The sequence below is a fragment of the Mesocricetus auratus genome, unplaced genomic scaffold (genome assembly GCF_017639785.1).
Source record: "Mesocricetus auratus isolate SY011 unplaced genomic scaffold, BCM_Maur_2.0 contig_11997_pilon_obj, whole genome shotgun sequence".
NCBI lineage: Eukaryota > Metazoa > Chordata > Mammalia > Rodentia > Cricetidae > Mesocricetus > Mesocricetus auratus.
The window spans coordinates 6879-26181 of NW_024431276.1; the positions used below are offsets into that span (position 1 = coordinate 6879).

Sequence of the window (19303 nt, forward strand, 5' to 3'; positions counted from 1 at the left end):
TTTGGTCCGAGCCTCGGCAAGACTTGGCAACTCACGAAACAAGCAGAAGCAACAACACCCACCAGGCTGCATGGAGTTGGCGCTGACCACTGCAGGGCCTGATGCCTAGTGTCCTCTGACCCGGAGGCTGCGATGGTCCTCATCCTGACTTCTGAAACAGCCCCTCGCCTCTCCGCAACCAGGAGCTAGGGTGACACGGAATATCTGGGACTGGGAAGTGGCCCGCGACCTCGGAGCCCGTAACCGCTGAGGCCAAAGCAGAGCATCAGCCTCCACATACCCAGTCGCTTGTTCTTCCGCCCCTCTTGGTGAAAAGACTTTGTTGATCCTGTTCACGAGGGACCGACCGACCCTCAGAGCTCCGGGTTCCTAGCTGGTGGCCTTGCTGGGGCAACAACCACAGGAGACACGAACAAAAGAGCCTTCGATAGAGCGCGACGTGTGACGCGTGACGCACAGCTGCTAGAACGTCAGAAGCCACTGCACCACTCTAAACTCAAACGGCTGTACCGCCAGGCTGTCAGGACCCTTGTGGCCATGGTCCCCGAAGGCTCTGTCTGCGGGGCCCTAATTTCAACGCCCTTCTCTGCTGTTAATCCAGTAAATCTCCAAAGTTAGGAAACCTGTGCTTGAGCAGCCGCCAAGGACCTTACAAACTTTCTCTGGTTGTCCCGGAAAGTTTCATCCCGAAAGACGTTGAATTGCCTCTCGGGTTGTCTTCTGCTGGCTTCTCAAAACTACAGAGATTCTGCGGAGGAGTGGCTCTTTGGCACAGTGAGTTTGAACAGGACATTGTAGCGGGATAGTTCGTTTCTTTGGGAGATGAGGGAAGAGTTCCTCACGTGTTGACTTCTGTCCCTGTCCGTGGGAAGGTATGAATACATAGATATTCTGGTTTCATCGGTCTGTGTTAGACAGCGCAAATCCGTTCTGTCTGACTACCCGCACAGGGAATTAACATTCCAAAATAGTTACTCCATTCCTATTGATCTCTGTACTGCTAAAATGCTTGCTAAATCGCACCCTAAAAACGGAACTTTCAGTTCCTATCTGGGATTCTCCATTGGGGAGACTGGGGAAACCTCAGGTTCAGACCGCAGGCAGTGAAGTCTTGTAGTAAATTCCGGGATGTGGGAAAAACCACGAACGAATTCAGTGCTGCTGACCTCTTTGCAACAAACATTCCGATACCGAGCAGCATAGGAGAGATTAAAGCAACTGGGCTCTCCTGTCGAGTTATTTCTGGATAAAAAGGAACCGGCTCCATCTGGTTATTTAAGATGGAAACGATCTGAATCCTCCAAACAGAGAAGCCAGGCATACTAAGTCAAAGACTGAGTGACCACCTAGGGCAGGTGACCTGGTATGCTACTCTCAATAAATGCATGTTGGAAAAGCCAAAGCCTTGAGGGGTCATTAGCTAAAGGATAGAGCAGCAGCACTGATCCAGAATGAAGGAGAAGGGTGGATGCTGGCCATCTCCAGCTGATGTGCTTTCTTCCTGCCTAGTCCTTGCTGTGGGCTACTCACCAGAGGAGACTACTCACACTTGGGTTTAAGCTAATGGAAAGTCTTTATTAGCCAGCCAGTGTCTGCACTGGGCCCTCAGATCCCAGTGTAGTACTCAGTCTTTCTCAGAGTGTGCTTTTAAGCACACACACACACACACACACACACACACACACACACACACAAACCCACATTGTAGGTTGACATAACTCTGTTACCAAGAACAGTTAGCCAGAGGCATAACTGCAAAACCCAAAAATCAAAATTAGTACATCTAGAGACTGTCCCAGAACTATGGACTTGGAGACATCAAGTCTTTGTTTTCAGTTTTGGCAGGTGGTGCTGCCTATGTACTGACTTTTACAGCCTGAATGATACTTCCATCATGGAGTCAGTAGTGCTAAGGTCTGGGGGCATTCTATGATCTGGATTCCATGTCCCTAATAGAATAAATAAAAAAAAACAAATGAAAGAGATATATGTTATATTTTACATATATAACAAAATATAATATTTATTTGGATATTATACCATACATATTCTTTACATATACATGTGTATACTTCTCTGCTTGTCTATAGAGGCCAGGGAACAACGGGTTTCTCCTAAGTCACCCACTTGGTGTTTTCAGTTTTGTTTGGGGACAGTATCTCTTTGGCCTCTACTTGCTAAATAGGCTGGACTACTTCTCCACGGAGCCCCAAGCACCACCCTGTGTCTTCCTATCTAGAGTAAGAACTACAAACTCAGACCATCACGCCTGTTTTTTAAAACCCTCCTTTAATCCTGAAGATCAACCTTGGCTTTAAAGAGTGGCCTGCACCTCACTATGTGAGAGTGTTTTTGCTAAGTGAGTTACTGGCAACGTTCCTCACTCACCCTCCGGCAGGCTGATTTCTTACCCTGTCTTCCTTCAGAATGCCTGGCCCACTCTCAGGCAATCTCATGACTGTTCCTATGCTCTCTGGCTACAGTTTGTGAATGTGAATGTCAGATACACACTTAGTTAATGGGACCTCTTCTTGACTCTGTTCCCAAGCCATTTCCCACCTTGAACTCATAGTCTGTAGTCTGCTTTCCCACAAAAACACTAATTTTTTTTTTACTGAAACCCTAAGGCATTCTAAACCTGAGTATGTAAAAGCCATTTAGAGTATTCTCACCAGCTTTTGGATAATATATCATACATGTAAGTTTTGTTTGCTTTTTTGATATATATATATATATAATATATATGTATACAAACAATACATTTAATGTGTGTACATATGTTATTTTATTCATTTAAAATTTTACAGATATTATGTGTATCTGTATACATGTGAGTGCAAATGCATAAGGAGGCCAAAGGGGATATTGGATTGCCCTGACTGGGTGCCTGGAGTCAAAATCTGTTCCTCTGCAAGAGACATATGTGCTCGTAACCACCTCTACAGTGCAGTTTCACAATTATAACATTGTTCCCTGTTCTAAGAAACTGCATGAGATTCTGACTTAACCACGAGCCGTGTGACTTAGGCCACTTATCCGTAACACAGCCAGTGTGCTGCAGAGGGTCTTGGGTGTTCATAAGGGCTGGCTTGCTTCAGGAGCTCCTGCAGGCGGCTCTTGGCCCTGCCATTAACACCTGTGTCTTTCCTCATCCTATCTCATGCAGTTGATTGACTCTTCTCAACTGTGGGAGGGGACTCATAATAGAAGACACAGTCTATTAATTCAGTGAGTCCACACAGTAATTCTTTCCCCCCTTTTAGCAAACAGACTGATCCCTGCTCCCCAGACACTAACATTTAGTGGAAGGCACTGGCTCCTGTCACTCTGAGGACAATGCACTGTCATTCTTCCCTAGTAACATTTCTTTCTCAGACAACAGTATTTCAGACCCTGGCTCTCTCCACCTATTTTGGTCTTCTAAAACTGCATTCCCTTTCATAGTTTCTAAATTACCTGGCTAGCATTTCTTCATCCCACAAATCCTTTTTGGTGTGTTTTACTTAATATTGGGTCTTTCTGTCATCCTGGCTATCTTGGAGCTTGCTATGTAGACCAGACTGACTTTGCTATTTCATAAATCTTGATAAAGCCCCTACCGTGATGTTAGCTATGATCAGAGAAAATGACTGTTTCAGCTTTGGTGAGAAACAGCTTTGCAAGCCACTGAGCTCCGCACTTCTCTACTACCTTGGCCCTTGACTGTTGACAAACTGTGTGGAGTTCTAGGCAGAGTATGAGGCCTAGTAAAAGACAAGTAGAGACAGGGGAGGAGGAGGCAACTGGCCTCTAGGTCAAGCAGTGTGGATCTGCCACGTGGTTTTTGTTTTTCTTTGCTCTGGGAGGTCTTTTGGATCTATGTTGACACACGAACAGAAGTTTTTCTCCTGGAAAACAACAACGATTGAGTGTCACTTTCATGAACTCATGGGATTAGGAGTGAGATTTGTGGCAGGGAAAGGAGGAAAGAAAGAATGGGCAGGGAATATAATGAAAGTACATTGTAAGCTGGCTGGATTATGTCACCTTGACACAAGCTAGAGTCGTTGGAGAGGAAGGAACCTCAGTTCAGAAAATATCTCCATAAAATCAGGCTGTAGGCAAGCCTGTAGAGCATTTTTAAATTAGTGACTGCTGGGGTAAAGAGCTCAGCACATTGTGGGTGGGGTTACTCCAGGGCAGGCAATCCTAGGTTCTATTAGAAAACAAGCTAAGGAAGCCCTGGGGATCAAGCCAGTAAGCAGCACTCCTCCATGGCCTCTGCATCAGCCCCTGCCTCCAGGTTTCTGCCCTGCTTCAGTTCTTTCCTGACTTCCTTTGCTGATGAACAGTGATGTGAAAGCATAAACTCTTCCCGCCAAAGTTGCTTTGGTCAAGATGTTTCCTCACAGCAGAGATAACCCTAACTAGGACAACCTGTATGAAATTAAAAAAAAAAAAAATAAAGCTGAGCCCTGATTTGTTTCTTGTCTGGTTTTGTCAATCACCAGGCCGTGATTCGTTCTACTGAGCCCCAGCTTTCTCAGTAAGATTAGAATAATGATAAACAGGCTTATGAAAAAATAGGTTGAGTGAAATAATGTCAGTAAGATAATTAATAGATGTGAGGGTCACGGAGGTGGAAAAGAAGGAACAAAACCAACAAGAGACGCCACACTAGACTCATTGTGTGACATTTTTGTGAGCTTATCCAGGACAAAATGGTTAGACCTGCAAGTTTGCATGAACGGCCGGCCCGGCACACCTGTCCCCCAGAATTTTATGTGAGCTGTTTCTACTTTTACGTATTCGGTGACAGGCAATGTTACGGCAGGGTAGGGTTGAATCCCAGAGGGAACAAGACTGAGAACAATGAAGTAACAAAGTAATATGTCAAGTAGAAGAGACTAGGCACCCCTTGTTCAGCCCTGCATCATGGTTTCAGGGCCTGTGAGGCTCTCCAAGAACCCAGGGCTAAGAGAGTTCGTGTTGGTTCTCTTGAAAATATCCCCACCTTAAACCACAACACTTCGAAATGCTCAGATTCGAGGGCTGACGCTGGGAACAGACGCCGAACAGAAGACACTGAATCCGTCCTGTAAGATATAACCAAGTGCAAACTGTGGACGCCATCTTAGCGCAGTAGGCAGCGCGTCAGTCTCATAATCTGAAGGTCCTGAGTTCGAGCCTCAGAGAGGGCATGTTTTATTTCCTCTTTATAGAACTCAGAACTATGGATAACAGAGGCTACTTGGAAGTTAAGTAAATGGAATTGTCCTCCAGTAGATCCACAGAATTTCGGTCCCGCTCTAAGATGCCGAACTCCGGTTTCCTGGTGTTTGGTACTTACCGAGCGACCACAAGTCAATTTTGTGCATGGGTTAGAAGGCTGGGATAGCTGAACTGGGAAATAGGCTAAGCCAGGTTGTAAGTACATTGGCCCGGAGTCAGGTAGATGTGTGTGTGTGGGGGGGGGGGACTGAAAAGCTTCTGTTGTCCTAAGGTGGTCCTGACCCGCAGGGGACCCGTAGGAGAGTAGTTCAAGAGAGAGGTCTGACCCCGAGAAGCACGCTGTCTTCAACGATGGCCAAAAATGATACAGGATAAAAATATCTGTGTCTCTTGAGGGTGGGACTGGGAGTAAGGTAGAAACCAGGTATGGTGCCGCTGAGATAGTGCCCAAACTGCTCTTACTTAGTCAGCTCTCAAAAAAACAAAAACAAAACCGACTCACTTCAGAATAGCTCCAATAAAGCAGACAAAGCAGGTGTTCAGTTAAATTCCTACCCTTTAAATAATTAATTGTAAATCCTGTCTTCCAGGTGTCACCTCATCTGAAATTGTACACACACTTTAATACTTTTCAGGCTGCATTGTAAATCTTCCATTAACGTTACCTGACCTTCCTGGAATTTCATGGGAAACATAGTTTTCAGAAGAAAGACAGGAAAAAAACACAATTTCCTATTTTACACATTGTAAACTCCCTTCCCAAAGGGATCCTCAGGTCTGAGTTCTTGGAACCACTGAGGAGTTGCCTTGCACGGGAACATGACTCTGTAGATGTGTTAGGGTCACAGAATCCGGAAGAGAGTTTTGAAAAACCTCAATCCCCACCCCCCCCAGCCCCTCACCCTCCCACCCCCCCACTCCCCCCACCCTGCTTTTTGAGACTCAGAAGGTTGCCTCAGTGGAAAATTCCTCAAGTTCCCCTAGACAGGGAACAAGGTCTGATTAAAAAGAACATCTGGTCCAGAGAGGACACTGGCAGGCTGTTAAGATAAATTTAATCTTGACCTTGTGATTTCTCCAGGAAGGATGTACGAGTTCTTACAATACCCCTATTGCTTGCCCAGATCTGTACCTGCAGTGGCCCAGCTTTTTACAATACCCTTATTGCTTTGCTTGCCAAATTATGTATATAAAAAGAAAACTGTCCTAAAGCCCAGCGCGTTCAGTTAGCTAAGGCTGCTGAATCGCCCAAAGATGCCTGTGTAAACAATAAACCTCTTGCGGTTTGCATCCAGCTGTCTGGTTATTGAGCTCGGGACGTCACCCGGGTATTCAGCCTGAAGCATGATAGCCTCAGGTCTTTCAGTTTAATTTAGCGTAAGCTTCTAACAGGCTAAAATGGTGGGAGGCTGGCAAGCAAGCCACAGGCATGGCTGGAAAAGCAGGAAGCGCAGAAATCACAGGTAACTGCAGAGAACTGGGGTCCGGTGAGTCTGTAAAGTCTCAAAGTGACCCTTGACACTTCCAGCAAAGCAGCACCACTTCTGCAAACAGCTCCACCCACTGGAACCAAGTCTTCAAAGAAGCCTAAGATGGGACATTCCTCACTCTAATCACCACAGAGAGATTATATGGTATTACCCAGGTCAGCCCAATAGAATCACAGGAGTCAATAGAAATGGAGAACCTCTCCCTGATATTATCCAAAGTCATTCAATGGCAGGAGATTTAGAGGTGTATGAGAGAAGGAACTGGTCTTTCAGTGCTAGCTTTGAAAATGGTGAAAGAGGGCTACAATAGAAGACAGAAAGAGAAGAAATAGGATTCTCCTGATGGAACACATACAGTCAACATCACCCCAGTTATAACTGAGAGAGACTTGGACTAGACTTGATCTGTAGACTTGTGAAATGGCAGAAGCATCATCATCATACTGCCAGTGTTTAGCCCACTGACTTTGAAGATATATGTTCTAGCAATTTAAAAAAATGTATTACCTCTGAGATATAAAGAGAGTATAGCAGTCATGCCTGTTTTGAGAAGAGCTACTCCTTTCTTGTAAAAAAAAAAATGTTAGGAGACAATTTCCCTCATAGGCCAAGAGTCGGTTAAGTACTTTCAAGTAAATTAAAGCCACGAGCTATCATTGTATCCAAGTGTGTGAACAGAACTGTTTGTAGACCTAGAGTTTTGGCTGAATGATGAGTTTCTATTCAGTTGTTTTCCAAAAAGAAGAGACACCAAGTATGTTTTCCGGCTTTCTTCCCCTATTTTTTTCCCTCCAGTTCTTAGTTTCTACAATTTGTTTTGATGAACAAATCACTAATGACCTGGCAATTTGAAATGTTTTGTGGGACTTTTATTATTATTAATTTAAAAACACTGTTCTTCAGCTGAAGAAGTAAAGTTCTTCATTTATGTTGAATTTTTAAAAATCAGCATAGAAACATCTCCCTGCCAGGATCTCAATTGCTATATAAGAAACCTTTGGAGTAAGATGGAAAACTAGGAGACTCTAAGTTCTTGTCATTTGACAGAATCCTTTAGAAACAAGCAGAAAGTAGGAAAAAACAAACTCTCCCAAGAGCAGAAAGCAGAGCCTAGGTGGCCTATGGCTAGTGGCAGGTGAGCTGCCACTCTTTATGAGAGAAGCTGAAGGAGGATTGGGATGGACAGGAGTGATATTTGAAGAACTAATGCTGAAAACTTCTCAAACTTGACAAAATTCATGGACAGTCACATCCAAGAATCTCAACAAACTCCGAGCAGTATAAGTTCAAAGAGCTATAAGACTCATTACAATACAACACCAAGGAGCAAATACAAACAATTTTAAAGGCAGCAAAAAAGAAGCAATTAATTTAGTAAAACACATTTTCAGGAGGTTAATAGCTAATTTCTTTTGAGAAATGACAGAGGCAAGAAGGCAGAGAGATTAAAGGAGGGGAAAAGGCCATCAAGAATAAATTTAGCAATGGGTCAGTGAGATGGCTCAGCAAGTAAAGAAACTCAATGCTAATGTTAACAACCTGAGTTTGATTTCAAGGACCCTGAAGGTGGAAGGAGAGAAAACACGCCTGAAAATTGTCTTCTGATTTCCACATATGCACTGTGGTGGGTTTGTGCGCGCACGCGCGCGCGCAAGCGCGTGTGCGCGCACACACACACACACACACACACACACACACACACACACACACACACGGTGGTAAAACAATTATAAAAAGAAGGTATCTAGGAAAGCTTTCAGAGGAGCCTGGAGCTGGTGGGGCACCATGTGGTTGGGCCTCATATCCTTTCCCATGGTCCTGGGAAGCAGGGAGGGGGAGGTAGAGATTAATATGAAACCCACATGGAAAAGTTAAAAGAGAAAAAAAAGGGGGGGGGGGAATCAACAGGAGAGCTTTTAAAACCGATTTAACTTTGCTCAATTTAGGAAGAACAAATTCCAAAATAAACTGTGGATGTCGACATGCGGAAGTATGAAACGAGATCCCTATCCGTTACCAGGTACAAAAAGCCACAAGAATTCTAAGAGTTAAATTAACCTAACTATGTAAGTACATGGAACAACAAAACAAAACAAAACACTGGAAACATTTCAAGACAGAGGAATAGGCAATTTTATAAGACCCCACAAGTAGAGGTAAAAAAGCAAAACTAGACAAATGGCATTATTTTAAACTAAGTCTTCTTCACAAGGAACGTAATCTTTGAAGAGAGCCTGCAGAATGGAAGAAAAACATTGGCAAAGTATTCATTTGATCACTACCCTCAATATATAAGGAAATCAGAACCCTCAGCAGCAAATCAAACAAACCAAATTCCTCCTTTAAAATAAGCAAACAGAGGCTGGAGAGATGGCTCAGCTATTCAAGTCTGGCTCCCAACCAAAAATAAAATGAGCAAACTGGGCATTGAAGAAATGATTCATACTGCTCTTCTAGAGGACCCAAACTAGTGAAGCAGAGCTTTTTATTAGGTTTTTCCCTTATCTGCATGTCTCTGCTCGAGCGCTGGGATTAAAGACACGTGCCACCACCCACCCACCTTATTCCCACTCAACTTTGTACATGTCCATATGCAGAGGCTGGAAATAACTGTTGAGTGTTCTCAATCTGTCTAAATTTTGGGACAAGGTCTCTCACTGAACCTGGAGCTTACCAGTTTGGCTAGACTGGCTGGCCAGTGAGATCCTGGGATTCTCTTTTCTCTGCTTCCCCAGCACAGGATCAAAAGCCCCACTGTGCCTGAATTTTACACGGGTACTGGGGACCCACATTCGGGTTATCTCGGCTGTGGTGGTTTGAAGGAGAATGGCCTCTGTAGGCCCATTTATTTGAATATTTACTCCCCAGTTGGCAGAACTCTTTGGGAAAGTTTAGGAAGTGTGAACTCATTGGAACAGGTATGTGCCACTCAGAGTGGGCTCTGAGGTTTCAAAAGACTTGTGATTCCCTGTTAGCTGTCTCTGCCTTGTGACTGTGTGTCAAGATGTGAGCTTTCAGCTGTTCCTTGCCTCCACCATCAGGGACTCTTACGCCTCTGAAACTGTAAATCAAACTTTCTTTGTAAGTTGCTGTAGTCACGGTGTGCTATCATAATAATGGAAAGGTAACTAAAACAGAACCCGGGAAGTGGGCTATTACTGTGACAGACCTGACCTTGTGGTTTTCTTGAAGGAATGTAGCAGGACTTTGGGATTTTGGAATAGAAAAGCAGATGAAGTCTGTAAGCAGAGCTTGATGGCCCATCATATTAGGAGCCTGGAAGACGGTAGTGCTGAGAGCTATGCAGACTGTGGGAACTAAGCTCAGGTTTCAGAGAAGAAGAATATTAGCAACTTGCCAGGGATCTTCCTTGTAATATTTTGGCAAAGAATGTGGTTGTTTTTTGTCCTTGTCTAATGATTATGGCTTCCACCTACACATTGCATCATTGAGTAGTATATCCCAATGTAAATGCAGGGGACTTGATAATTTCTCATAGTACAGAGGAGACAAAATTTCTTTCAGAACAAATGTTTATTTAAGAATTAAAGGTAAACAAAAGCAATAAAGCATAGAGGAGTACATGGATGGAATATAATTTATCTCATTTGGTCTGAAACCTAGCTACTTACCTGAGGTAGATTTGGGTTGGCACTGCTTCAAGGGAACCTCCATCCATCCCAGAAGTTACCTTCTAGCTTTGGCTACAGGCTCCCAAGTGGTCCTCTCCAACCTCAGGTTATGCTATGTAATACCAATACCTTCTCACCATAGTTAACAGGCCTCAGGCCTGCTTTACATCCCCAAAGTTCTGTTTGAGGAATGGTCCAGTGTTAGTTTACTTAGTGACTATAGACAATTACAGTGAGACAGGCTGAAGGAAGGGTAAGTCACCAACCTACTAATGTTTTAAACCGTGTCTCTTTCTCCATGGTCTCTCTACTGACCAAAGAGCAGCCACAATGACTATTTTTTACTGCCGTTGTCACATACCCAGTATTATTTTAAGTGTCACAAGTATCAAACTTTTGCTAATAATAGGCATGATATTCCACAAGAAGAAAAATACTCATTTTGTGTGTGTTTATCACAATGGACAAATTTTTATGGTACTAAAGTTATTTATAAAAATTACTAGAACATGTCAGATTAAAACCGACACAACCTGTTTCTTTAAAGGAAAATCACTGGAACCAGATTCTATGCTGAGCGAAATTCACAGTCCCAAAGATTATGATTACCAAACAACTATCAGATTATAAGCTTACAGCCACATGTAAGGTATCAATTTCATGACTCTAAACACTAATACCCCATGGAATTCAGGGGTTCACTGAACAAATTACATCAAAACCAGAGGACTGTGATTAGCAATAAAATAATTATATTCTACAGAGTCCCAAATACTACAGAAACTTGAAATATTTCTATTAAAGGTATTTTAAGCCCAAGAAACAAAAGCAACGATAAGAGGTCATAAGCTAGCCAAAGAATGCTAAAGACAATCAATTACCCTATTGTACTGGAAACAAATGCTTATCCTCAAACCTTAGGTGAATGTGCCAGCCACTTTTCTAATACTTAGAATCCTGCATTTCAAACCAAGAATATACCTTATATTGTTTTGTGTTGATTGCAATCCTTTCCCTGGGATTAAACTGTATTTTTCTTTCCTTGATAGAACTGAAATAAATGAAGAAAAATGTGTCATTATAAAGCTTAATTTGCTGCAAGCATCAGGATAACAGAATGAAGAAGGAGTACAGGAGCTTTGGAGTCAGGACCCTCAAAATCAGTGTCCTATTAAGCTATTAAGAATGTTTCATTGTGTGTCCCTGCTTTCCCTGGCTTACAACTTTCCCCTATCCCTTCTGCTCTGAGTCAGTTGATAACAGTATCTGTCACTGAAAGAGAGTAAGCAGGTCCTAAAAGTCTGGATACTATAACATCATCACAACCAGTATCCTGAAAGTTGTTATTTTGACTTGAAAAGAAATGAACCTCTAAATTTGACATCTCAAGAACCAGGGATAACTCAAAGAATACTTTAGGGACAATTTTGAGGGCAGATCTCAACACTAAGAGCTGAGTATTCTGCTTTTTGCTGAGGTTGATCATGCAAAGACGAAACTACTACTGAGAATTTTAATGCAAACTAAGTACTCCCTAGCTTCTTAGTTCTTATCTCATAGCCTGCTATCAACACATCATTCCCATTCTAGAAAAGAGAATTAAAAGAAGAAGAAGAAGCAAAACTCAAAGTGCTCCTTTCTCCAACAATAACTCATGCCTTACCTTATCCACAAGACTACAGTCCCTTTCATGGATTTATGAATTTTTAGAAGTGAAACTAAAGCAATCACTAAGTGGTTCAGACAAAAGAAAAGTGTCTTTACCTGAGTTACCATTCAGATCCATGCGGACCTGCCCCAGCTCCTCCAGAACAAGGTTCTGGGTCTCTAAGACACTATTTCCTTCTGAACAACTCTAGTTTTTTACAGTGTGGTTCAACCATGAGAACAATTCTTTTCATACATAGCATATGTACAGATTCTCACCCACTACCAAATCTCTTACTGGAGCAACTCCTCCGTTGAACTGGTTCCTTGGGGCCCAATTAGATGAGAGTTTCTAGCTTCTCAGACACAAAGCATTTATGGGTATTCACTGATGTGAATTCCCTAATATACCCCAAGAGCTGAAAATTAACAAGGTTTTCTTATTCAGACACTTTCTTCTGATTTTTGCTTAGGAGGATGCAAACCCAAGTAAGACTCTCCAACAAATGTTTCTGCCACACTCAAGATAAATATCCACTTATGCCAGCATGGCTTCTCTGATGGGTAAGAAGGTCAGAATTCTGTTAGAAGTTTTTTTTTTTTTTTCCTGTAATTCCTGAGGTTTCTCCCTAGGGTAAATTTTCTGATATCCAATAAGGCATACATCCTGCTCAAATTACTAACACAAAGCATTTAAATGGTTGCTCTCTGGTGTGAATTCTCTTGTAAGGATGAGAGTTTAACACCACTGGAGAGTTCCCATACTGCACATGTAAGGCTTCCTATCTGTATGAACCTCCTACTGTGGAAGGATTTCCAAAGCCCAGAGCATTTGCGGAGTTCTTCGCAAATGTGGCTAATAATGGCATCCCGATGGGGGTACTCTCTGCATAAAGCTTCCCTTACAGTTCCAAGACTGTAGACTCTCTCTGGTTCCCAATGAAGTGTGAGATCTGAGGAAAATCTGAAATTCACCTAGGAGACTTTCTTTTATGAGTTCTGATGTGTAAATACCTTTCTTTTAAGGTTACGTGACGTCTTGTCAGGACATCCGTGGTGTTTCTGACGCATGAGAGCTGAGATCAAGACCTTTTTCACTCACATTACAGATGTACTCTTCACCAATGTGTACTGTCTGATGTTGAAGAAGGGCTGAGCTATGATGAAAGCTTTTATCGCACACACTGTACTTATAATGCAGCTCCTCTGTTTGCGCCCTCATTTTCTGCTGGGCAACAAAGTCCACGTCTAGGAAGAAATCACTCTCACACATAGACCATTGATGTGGTTTTTCTTCCATGTGGATTCTCTGATGTACAATAAGGTCTGAGCTACAGCTGAAACTTTTCTCATATTCAAGGCATTTGAAAGTATGAGTGTGAGTTGCCTGGTGCCTAATTAGGTTTGCACTCCGAGTAAAACTCCTCATGCACTCCAAACATTTATATGGTTTCTCACCGGTATGGACTCTCTGGTGTACAATAAGGTCTGATTTCTGGCCAAAGCACTTCTCACAGGCACCACACTTGTACGGCTTCTCCCCAGTATGAACTCTTTTATGTACAATGAAGGCTGAACGGTGTCGATAACTTTTCTCACATTTACTGCATTTGTATGGTCTTTCACCAGTATGAGTCCTTTGGTGGCTAATAAGATCTGATTTCCCACTAAAAGCTTTTTCACATTCCACACACTTAAATGGTTTCTCACCTGTGTGAGTTCTTCGGTGCCTTATGAGATTTGTACTTCGACTGAAGCATTTATCACACTCATTACACAGATAAGGTTTTTCACCTGTGTGGCTTCGCTGGTGGACAAGCAGATCGGAGCTCTGACCAAAATTCTTGCCACAGATGTCACAGGTATAAAACTTCTTACCTGCATGTGTCCTCTGGTGTCCTGAAAGGGCTAAGTGGTGCCAAAAGCTCTTCTCACATTTGCTACACTTATAAGGTTTCTCGAAATTATGGATCCTCTGGTGTGAAATAAGATCTGAACTTTGGATGAAGGTTTTCTCACACATATCACATCTATAAGGTTTCTCCCCAGTATACGTCTTCTCGCACATACGTGCTAACTTTTCACAAAAGTTTTGTTCACGTTCAAGGCACTGATGTATTTGACTATCTATTTGAGTAATCTCATGTACGCGAATATAAATCTTGTTCCCCTTCTGAGGGCGTATATGGTATATTTTTCGAGTTCTCTGGTTACATCTTACTTCTGAAGTGTACATTTTCTATGGTTCCTTCTTAAGTGGTTTTCCATTGGTCTTCTTGATCCCCATTTTCATAGTCATTTCACTGGTAACTTCAAAAATACATCTGTTTCAAGCCTTTCATTCATTAGCAGTTTGTGTTTACAAATTTCCAGCATCATATATATATATATGTATATATATATATATGTGTGTATCAATTTCTTACTTGGTGCCTCCAAACCTATGAGACAAAGTAGAAATATTATTTATATTTCTATCACTAAGAAATCTCAAAGTCAAAATCATTGCAGAAAAGACTGATAGAAACTTTTTACTGAGGCTGGAGAAATGGCTCAGTGGATAAAGGTGCTTGCTGCCAAACCCGAGTTCTACTCCTGTAACCAATCTACATGGTAGGAGTTGAGAACTGACTGCTCTCCAATAACCACATTGGTGCCATATAGCACCCACCCACCTCCCACATACACACTGAATAAATGCAGGAGGGAAGAAGGGAGGGAGGGGAGGAGGGAGGGAGGGAGGTGGGAGAGAGAAAAGAAGAAAAGAAAGGAGGGGGTGGAGAGGATAGTCTGCAGGGATCCCTTACCTTCCCCATAATTCCTGTTGTTTTGAGACAGGGTTCTCTGTGTAACAGTACTGGCTGTCCTGGAATTCACCAGGCTGGCCTGAAACCCACTGAGATCCCCCTCTTCTGCCTCCCAAGTGCTGGGATTAAAGGTCTGCACTACCACCACCCCACTGGACCCAAGATTTTTAAATACCTGCATATACATAATGAGTTGCCCTGGGAAAGGGACGAATATCTACACAACACTCATTCATATTTCGTAATTTTTGTTTGTTTGTTTGTTTTGACACAGGGTTTCTCTATAGCTTTGAAGGCTGTCCTGGAACTCGCTCAGTAGACCAGGCTGGGCTTGAACTCACAGACATCTGCCTATCTCTGCCTCCCAAGTGCTAGGACTAAAAGTGTGTGCCACCACTACCAGTCACAATCAACTTTTACACAGGAACTGAAGGTAAATTCTTAAAGTATTTTTAAATAAAAAAAGTTCTTGTTATTATGCCTGTGCCACAGTTCATGACTACAGTTAGAAGACAACTCTAAGGGGTTTGTTCTTTTCTTCCACCTTTAGGTGTGCCCTGGGGACACATTCAAGTTTTCAGGCTTCCATGGCAAGCCCTCATATATTGTTACTAATTTTGTGAAAGACACAATGTTTGTTATGTGAAACTTTCATAGCATCAGTTTGGCACTCAAACTATTTCAAATTTAGGGGCACTTTACATTTAAAATTTTTGAATTAGGGATGCTAAATCTGTGGTTTTCTTCTCCCTATTACAAATATAACAGACAATACATATGATAGACTACCAACAGGTACTTATTAGGGTTCTGGGCCGGCAAGATGCTCAGTGAGAAGTCAGCAAGCCTAATGACCTGGACTTGAGACTCTGGGCTTACATGATGGAAAATAGTGATTCCACAGGTTTCACCAACAACAATACAAGCTTAATTTGTTCATTTGGCAAACACATTCTGAATCTTAACTTCAAGTTACTGTCTCTACAATATTTTCTCTTACCACTAACAGGAAGGAGCAACTCCTCCCTTTTCGTGAACCATATCAAGACTGCATTTCATAAGTATACTTAAGAGCAACAAAAGTCCAAATAAAAAGATGAGCAAAAGAACTTTGGAGTTCAAAAATCTTTGTGATAAAGGATATATGGGACAATCAAACATAAGTATTTAAAGCATTATCTGAAAATTCATACTTGCTGTATAGCCTAAACTATGGATTGCATCACTTAATTTTCATTGATTACATGGGTTATGGACATTTAATCCTCCCAAGAACACTGTAAAATCAGATATCAAAACCAATATCTGCATCGTGCAGATAGGACACCTGTTGCTATTGGTAGTTAATTATCCAAGACCTCACAGATAATTTAGTAACAGAGACAGGGTTTAAATATCCACCCTCTCCTACAGAGCCTGACTGAGCATTGGGCACACTGCCTTCTTTGTATGGCAAAGCAAAAGAGGGGCAATTGTTACACACCTACTGTGAACATATACATGTCTGTTGGAAATGCAAAGTATACTTTAACTGGTATGACAGGGTCGGGTTTTGTCACCACTATGTTTACAACAAATCCATTTCCTTTTCCCATGTATGTTTTACCTTCTTTCTTATTCCATCCCCTACTTCAAAATTTACATTTATACAGAAACAGACATATGCCACTTACCATAACAAGAACTCAACGACTTTCCTTTTGGCTGTACAAAGTCTCTAATTCACAAATACTCAATATTCGATTCTTCCCTCTCCTAGAGGAAAAAGCAACAATGTTAAATATAGCTGCAGAGCTTACAAATTTTTACTGTAAGCCATTTAAATTGGTCCATGCACTTTCTAATCCAAACATCATCCTTCAGCCAAATCTTGCTTCTTCTCACGTTTGCTTATACTAGTTCCTCCTTCAAGAAGCAGTTCCTTTCTGACCTGCTCTACACAAACTAACGAGAATTCTTCACAGCAAAACCCTAGGCCTTGTTTTTCTCCTACTTCTTTTTGTTTGTATCATTTAATTTTTGCTGTTAAGACAGGGCCTCGTGTAGCTCAGGCTGGCCTCAAACTCGTTAAGCTGCTGAGGATGGCTTTGAATTCAGACCCTCCCAAACGCTGAGGTGACGGATAGATGCAGTATTATTTCAACTTCTGAGATCAAAATTCATTCTTTGCACACTAAAACTACAGGAATACGATACATGAATGCAAAGCAACATATAACCAAGGTCCCTAAAAATAAGTTACTATGGAATGCTTTGAGCAAACAGATTCCACTGAGCTTAACTAATCTTTGCCCCAAGACTGGGGGAGGGTCCTCCCAGCTACAGACTGCCTCCACGCTCGGCTTCATTACTACCTCCGAGACAGTCCTACACGCTCTCCTCCCAACTTTTCGCTGACGGTACATCGGACATCAGGGGCACTGCACCCGGCCACCCCGACCCCCACATTGCCAAAAGCCGCTGCCGGCTCGCAAGCTTACCCGGCCGCCCTAGGCGGAACTTCCGGTGATTGGACCCTTGTGCAGGGGCTTCCGGAACCTCTCACTCTGCGGAGGCAGGTTAGGTCCCAGCGTCTGTCAGGTAGGGAGGGTGAGGCCGAGATGCCGGCAAGCCATTTGAAAGATACCAACCAGGCGGACCCAGCCACCCACGCCACAAGGCCAACACCGAGAGCTCTCACCAGCTGGGACGCGGTGGCGTAGCCCCGCCTCCAGCACGTAACCATCCCTCATAGGACTCCACCAAGGCTCTGAGCCAATAGGCACCGAGCCTCCGGAAATGAGCGGAGCCTGAGCGCGCCTGCGCACTGGCGTTTTTGGGCCCCCAACTCCCGCTTTTAGCACCTAGAATGAAAGACGAGGGAGGGAGCTGCGCTTTGCTATGATCCCCGCCTAACTGAAGCCACGCGCCACGTTGTTTTCTTTCCCCACGGCTGTTCAAATCAGGAGCCAGCAGTAGCAGATAGATGTTGCGGTCCCAGACTTAAACACTGGAGAAGATCCGAAGAAGTGCTAATTCCAAAGAGCTGCGGAGTTGCCATTCACGCAAGCCAAGGACAGAGAAGGATGACATGTTTTGAAGCTGGAGCGGAGGCATAGCCTTGCTACGTGGTTATTTCTGATTGCGGTTCTAGGCTAGAGAACTTAAACAAAACAAACAAACAAACAAAAAACCAAGAAAACGAAGAACAGTAAATATTTTCTTAACTTGAAGAAAAATGTATGTAGGCCGGCCAGATGGCTCATTGTGGGAAATAAGCAGAGTGCTTACTGCTCAAACCTAGAGACCTTGAATTTGACCCTTGGAACTCATATTAAAGGTGGAAAGAGAACCCACTCCACAAAAGCTGCCTGACACGCACACACACTAATAAATAAGTATACAATACAACACACATGTCTATACAGACCTACATGTATGTATATAATGAAACCCCTCACAGGGGAAGATGAGGACCAGAATTCTCTGGCGAAGGATTTGGATTGGCTTGTTACATTCTAGAGTTAGGGACTGAGAATGACAGTTATAAGTTCTGGATTCACTAATTCCTGTTTTGGAATGTAGCTTGTTTGTTTTAAAAGAAAATTTTCTAAGGCAAAAATATCCTATCACCGTCATTCTAACATTTGAATTTTTTATTAGATTTATTGATTGTATGTGTATAAGTGTTTTGCCAGCTTATATGTGCATGTATGTACCTGTGTGCCTGGTGCTCTAGGGCGGGGCGGGGGGAGCATCAGATTCCCAAGAACTGGAATTATGCATGGCTTGTGAGCTGCCTTGTGGATGCTGGCTAAGAAACAAAGCAGGGCAAGATCAAGGGACCATTACCGTTGAGCTATCTCTGTAGCCCTCGTTCTAATATTTAAATAACTTTTATTAACTTTTTTGAGTGTGATACATACAACACAATTCTAATCACTTTATGGAATGGGCTGTGTATATAGTAGGAGGAAATGTACACATGCAATTGCAGGAGGGAAGAAATTCTGAAAAGAGACACTTGTGTCTCTCCCTTCAGCTATGAGGCTATTGAGACAATGGACTCCAAGTAAATGGAATTTTTGCAGGAGTCTTATGCTGGGAAAAGGAAAGAACTGGTGATGGGAGATGTTCTTCTGTATATATGTTTCTCTTATTGGTTGATGAATAAAACACTGATTGTCCAGTAACCAGGCAGGAAGGATAGGCAGGGCTACCAGATGAGGAGAATGCTGGGGAGAGGATGCAAAAAAAGGCTGCCAGGAGATGATGTAGCCGAGGAAGGAGCAAAGGTCTGGACCCTTCTCCGGTAAGATAAGACCACATGGAAATACTTAGATTAATAGAAATGGGTTAATAATTAAGAGAGCTAGCCAATAAGAAGCCTGAGCCACTGGTCAAACCGTTTATAATTAATATGTTTTTGTTTGCTTATTTTGGACTAATTGGCTGTGGAACTGTTGGGCCTAAGAAAGGTTCAGATGCCAGGCCCAATGTAAGCTCCTGAGCCTGACTTGAGTTTAGGGCTCAGATG

General features: G+C 42.7%; 1 protein-coding gene, 1 long non-coding RNA gene and 1 other non-coding gene across 4 annotated transcripts; 2 read left to right on the plus strand and 1 right to left on the minus strand.

Annotated features, from left to right (window-relative positions):
* Window positions 1-679: 679 nt before the first annotated feature.
* On the plus strand, window positions 680-13097 carry LOC121138180. 2 transcript variants are annotated; one of them, XR_005875355.1, is made up of 4 exons: window positions 680-774; window positions 8648-8721; window positions 12454-12544; window positions 13007-13097. It is a non-coding gene; the product is annotated as an uncharacterized LOC121138180 (long non-coding RNA). The 2 variants fall into 2 exon arrangements; XR_005875354.1 differs by lacking the exon at window positions 8648-8721.
* On the plus strand, window positions 5108-5180 carry Trnam-cau. Its single transcript has one exon. It is a non-coding gene; the product is annotated as a tRNA-Met (tRNA).
* On the minus strand, window positions 10217-17496 carry LOC121138179 (zinc finger protein 322). The gene is made up of 3 exons (XM_040740971.1): window positions 17268-17496; window positions 16461-16542; window positions 10217-14421 (listed from the first exon to the last, which is right to left on the minus strand). Exon 3 carries the CDS (start codon window positions 14214-14216, stop codon window positions 13023-13025), a length of 1194 nt encoding a protein of 397 aa, XP_040596905.1. The 5' UTR covers window positions 14217-14421; window positions 16461-16542; window positions 17268-17496; the 3' UTR covers window positions 10217-13022.
* Between the last annotated feature and the right edge of the window lie 1807 nt (window positions 17497-19303).

Bases quoted from the DNA above. Each gene is read 5' to 3' on its own strand.
- LOC121138179 (XM_040740971.1), bottom strand. From the start codon at position 14,216: ATGTACACTTCAGAAGTAAGATGTAACCAGAGAACTCGAAAAATATAC.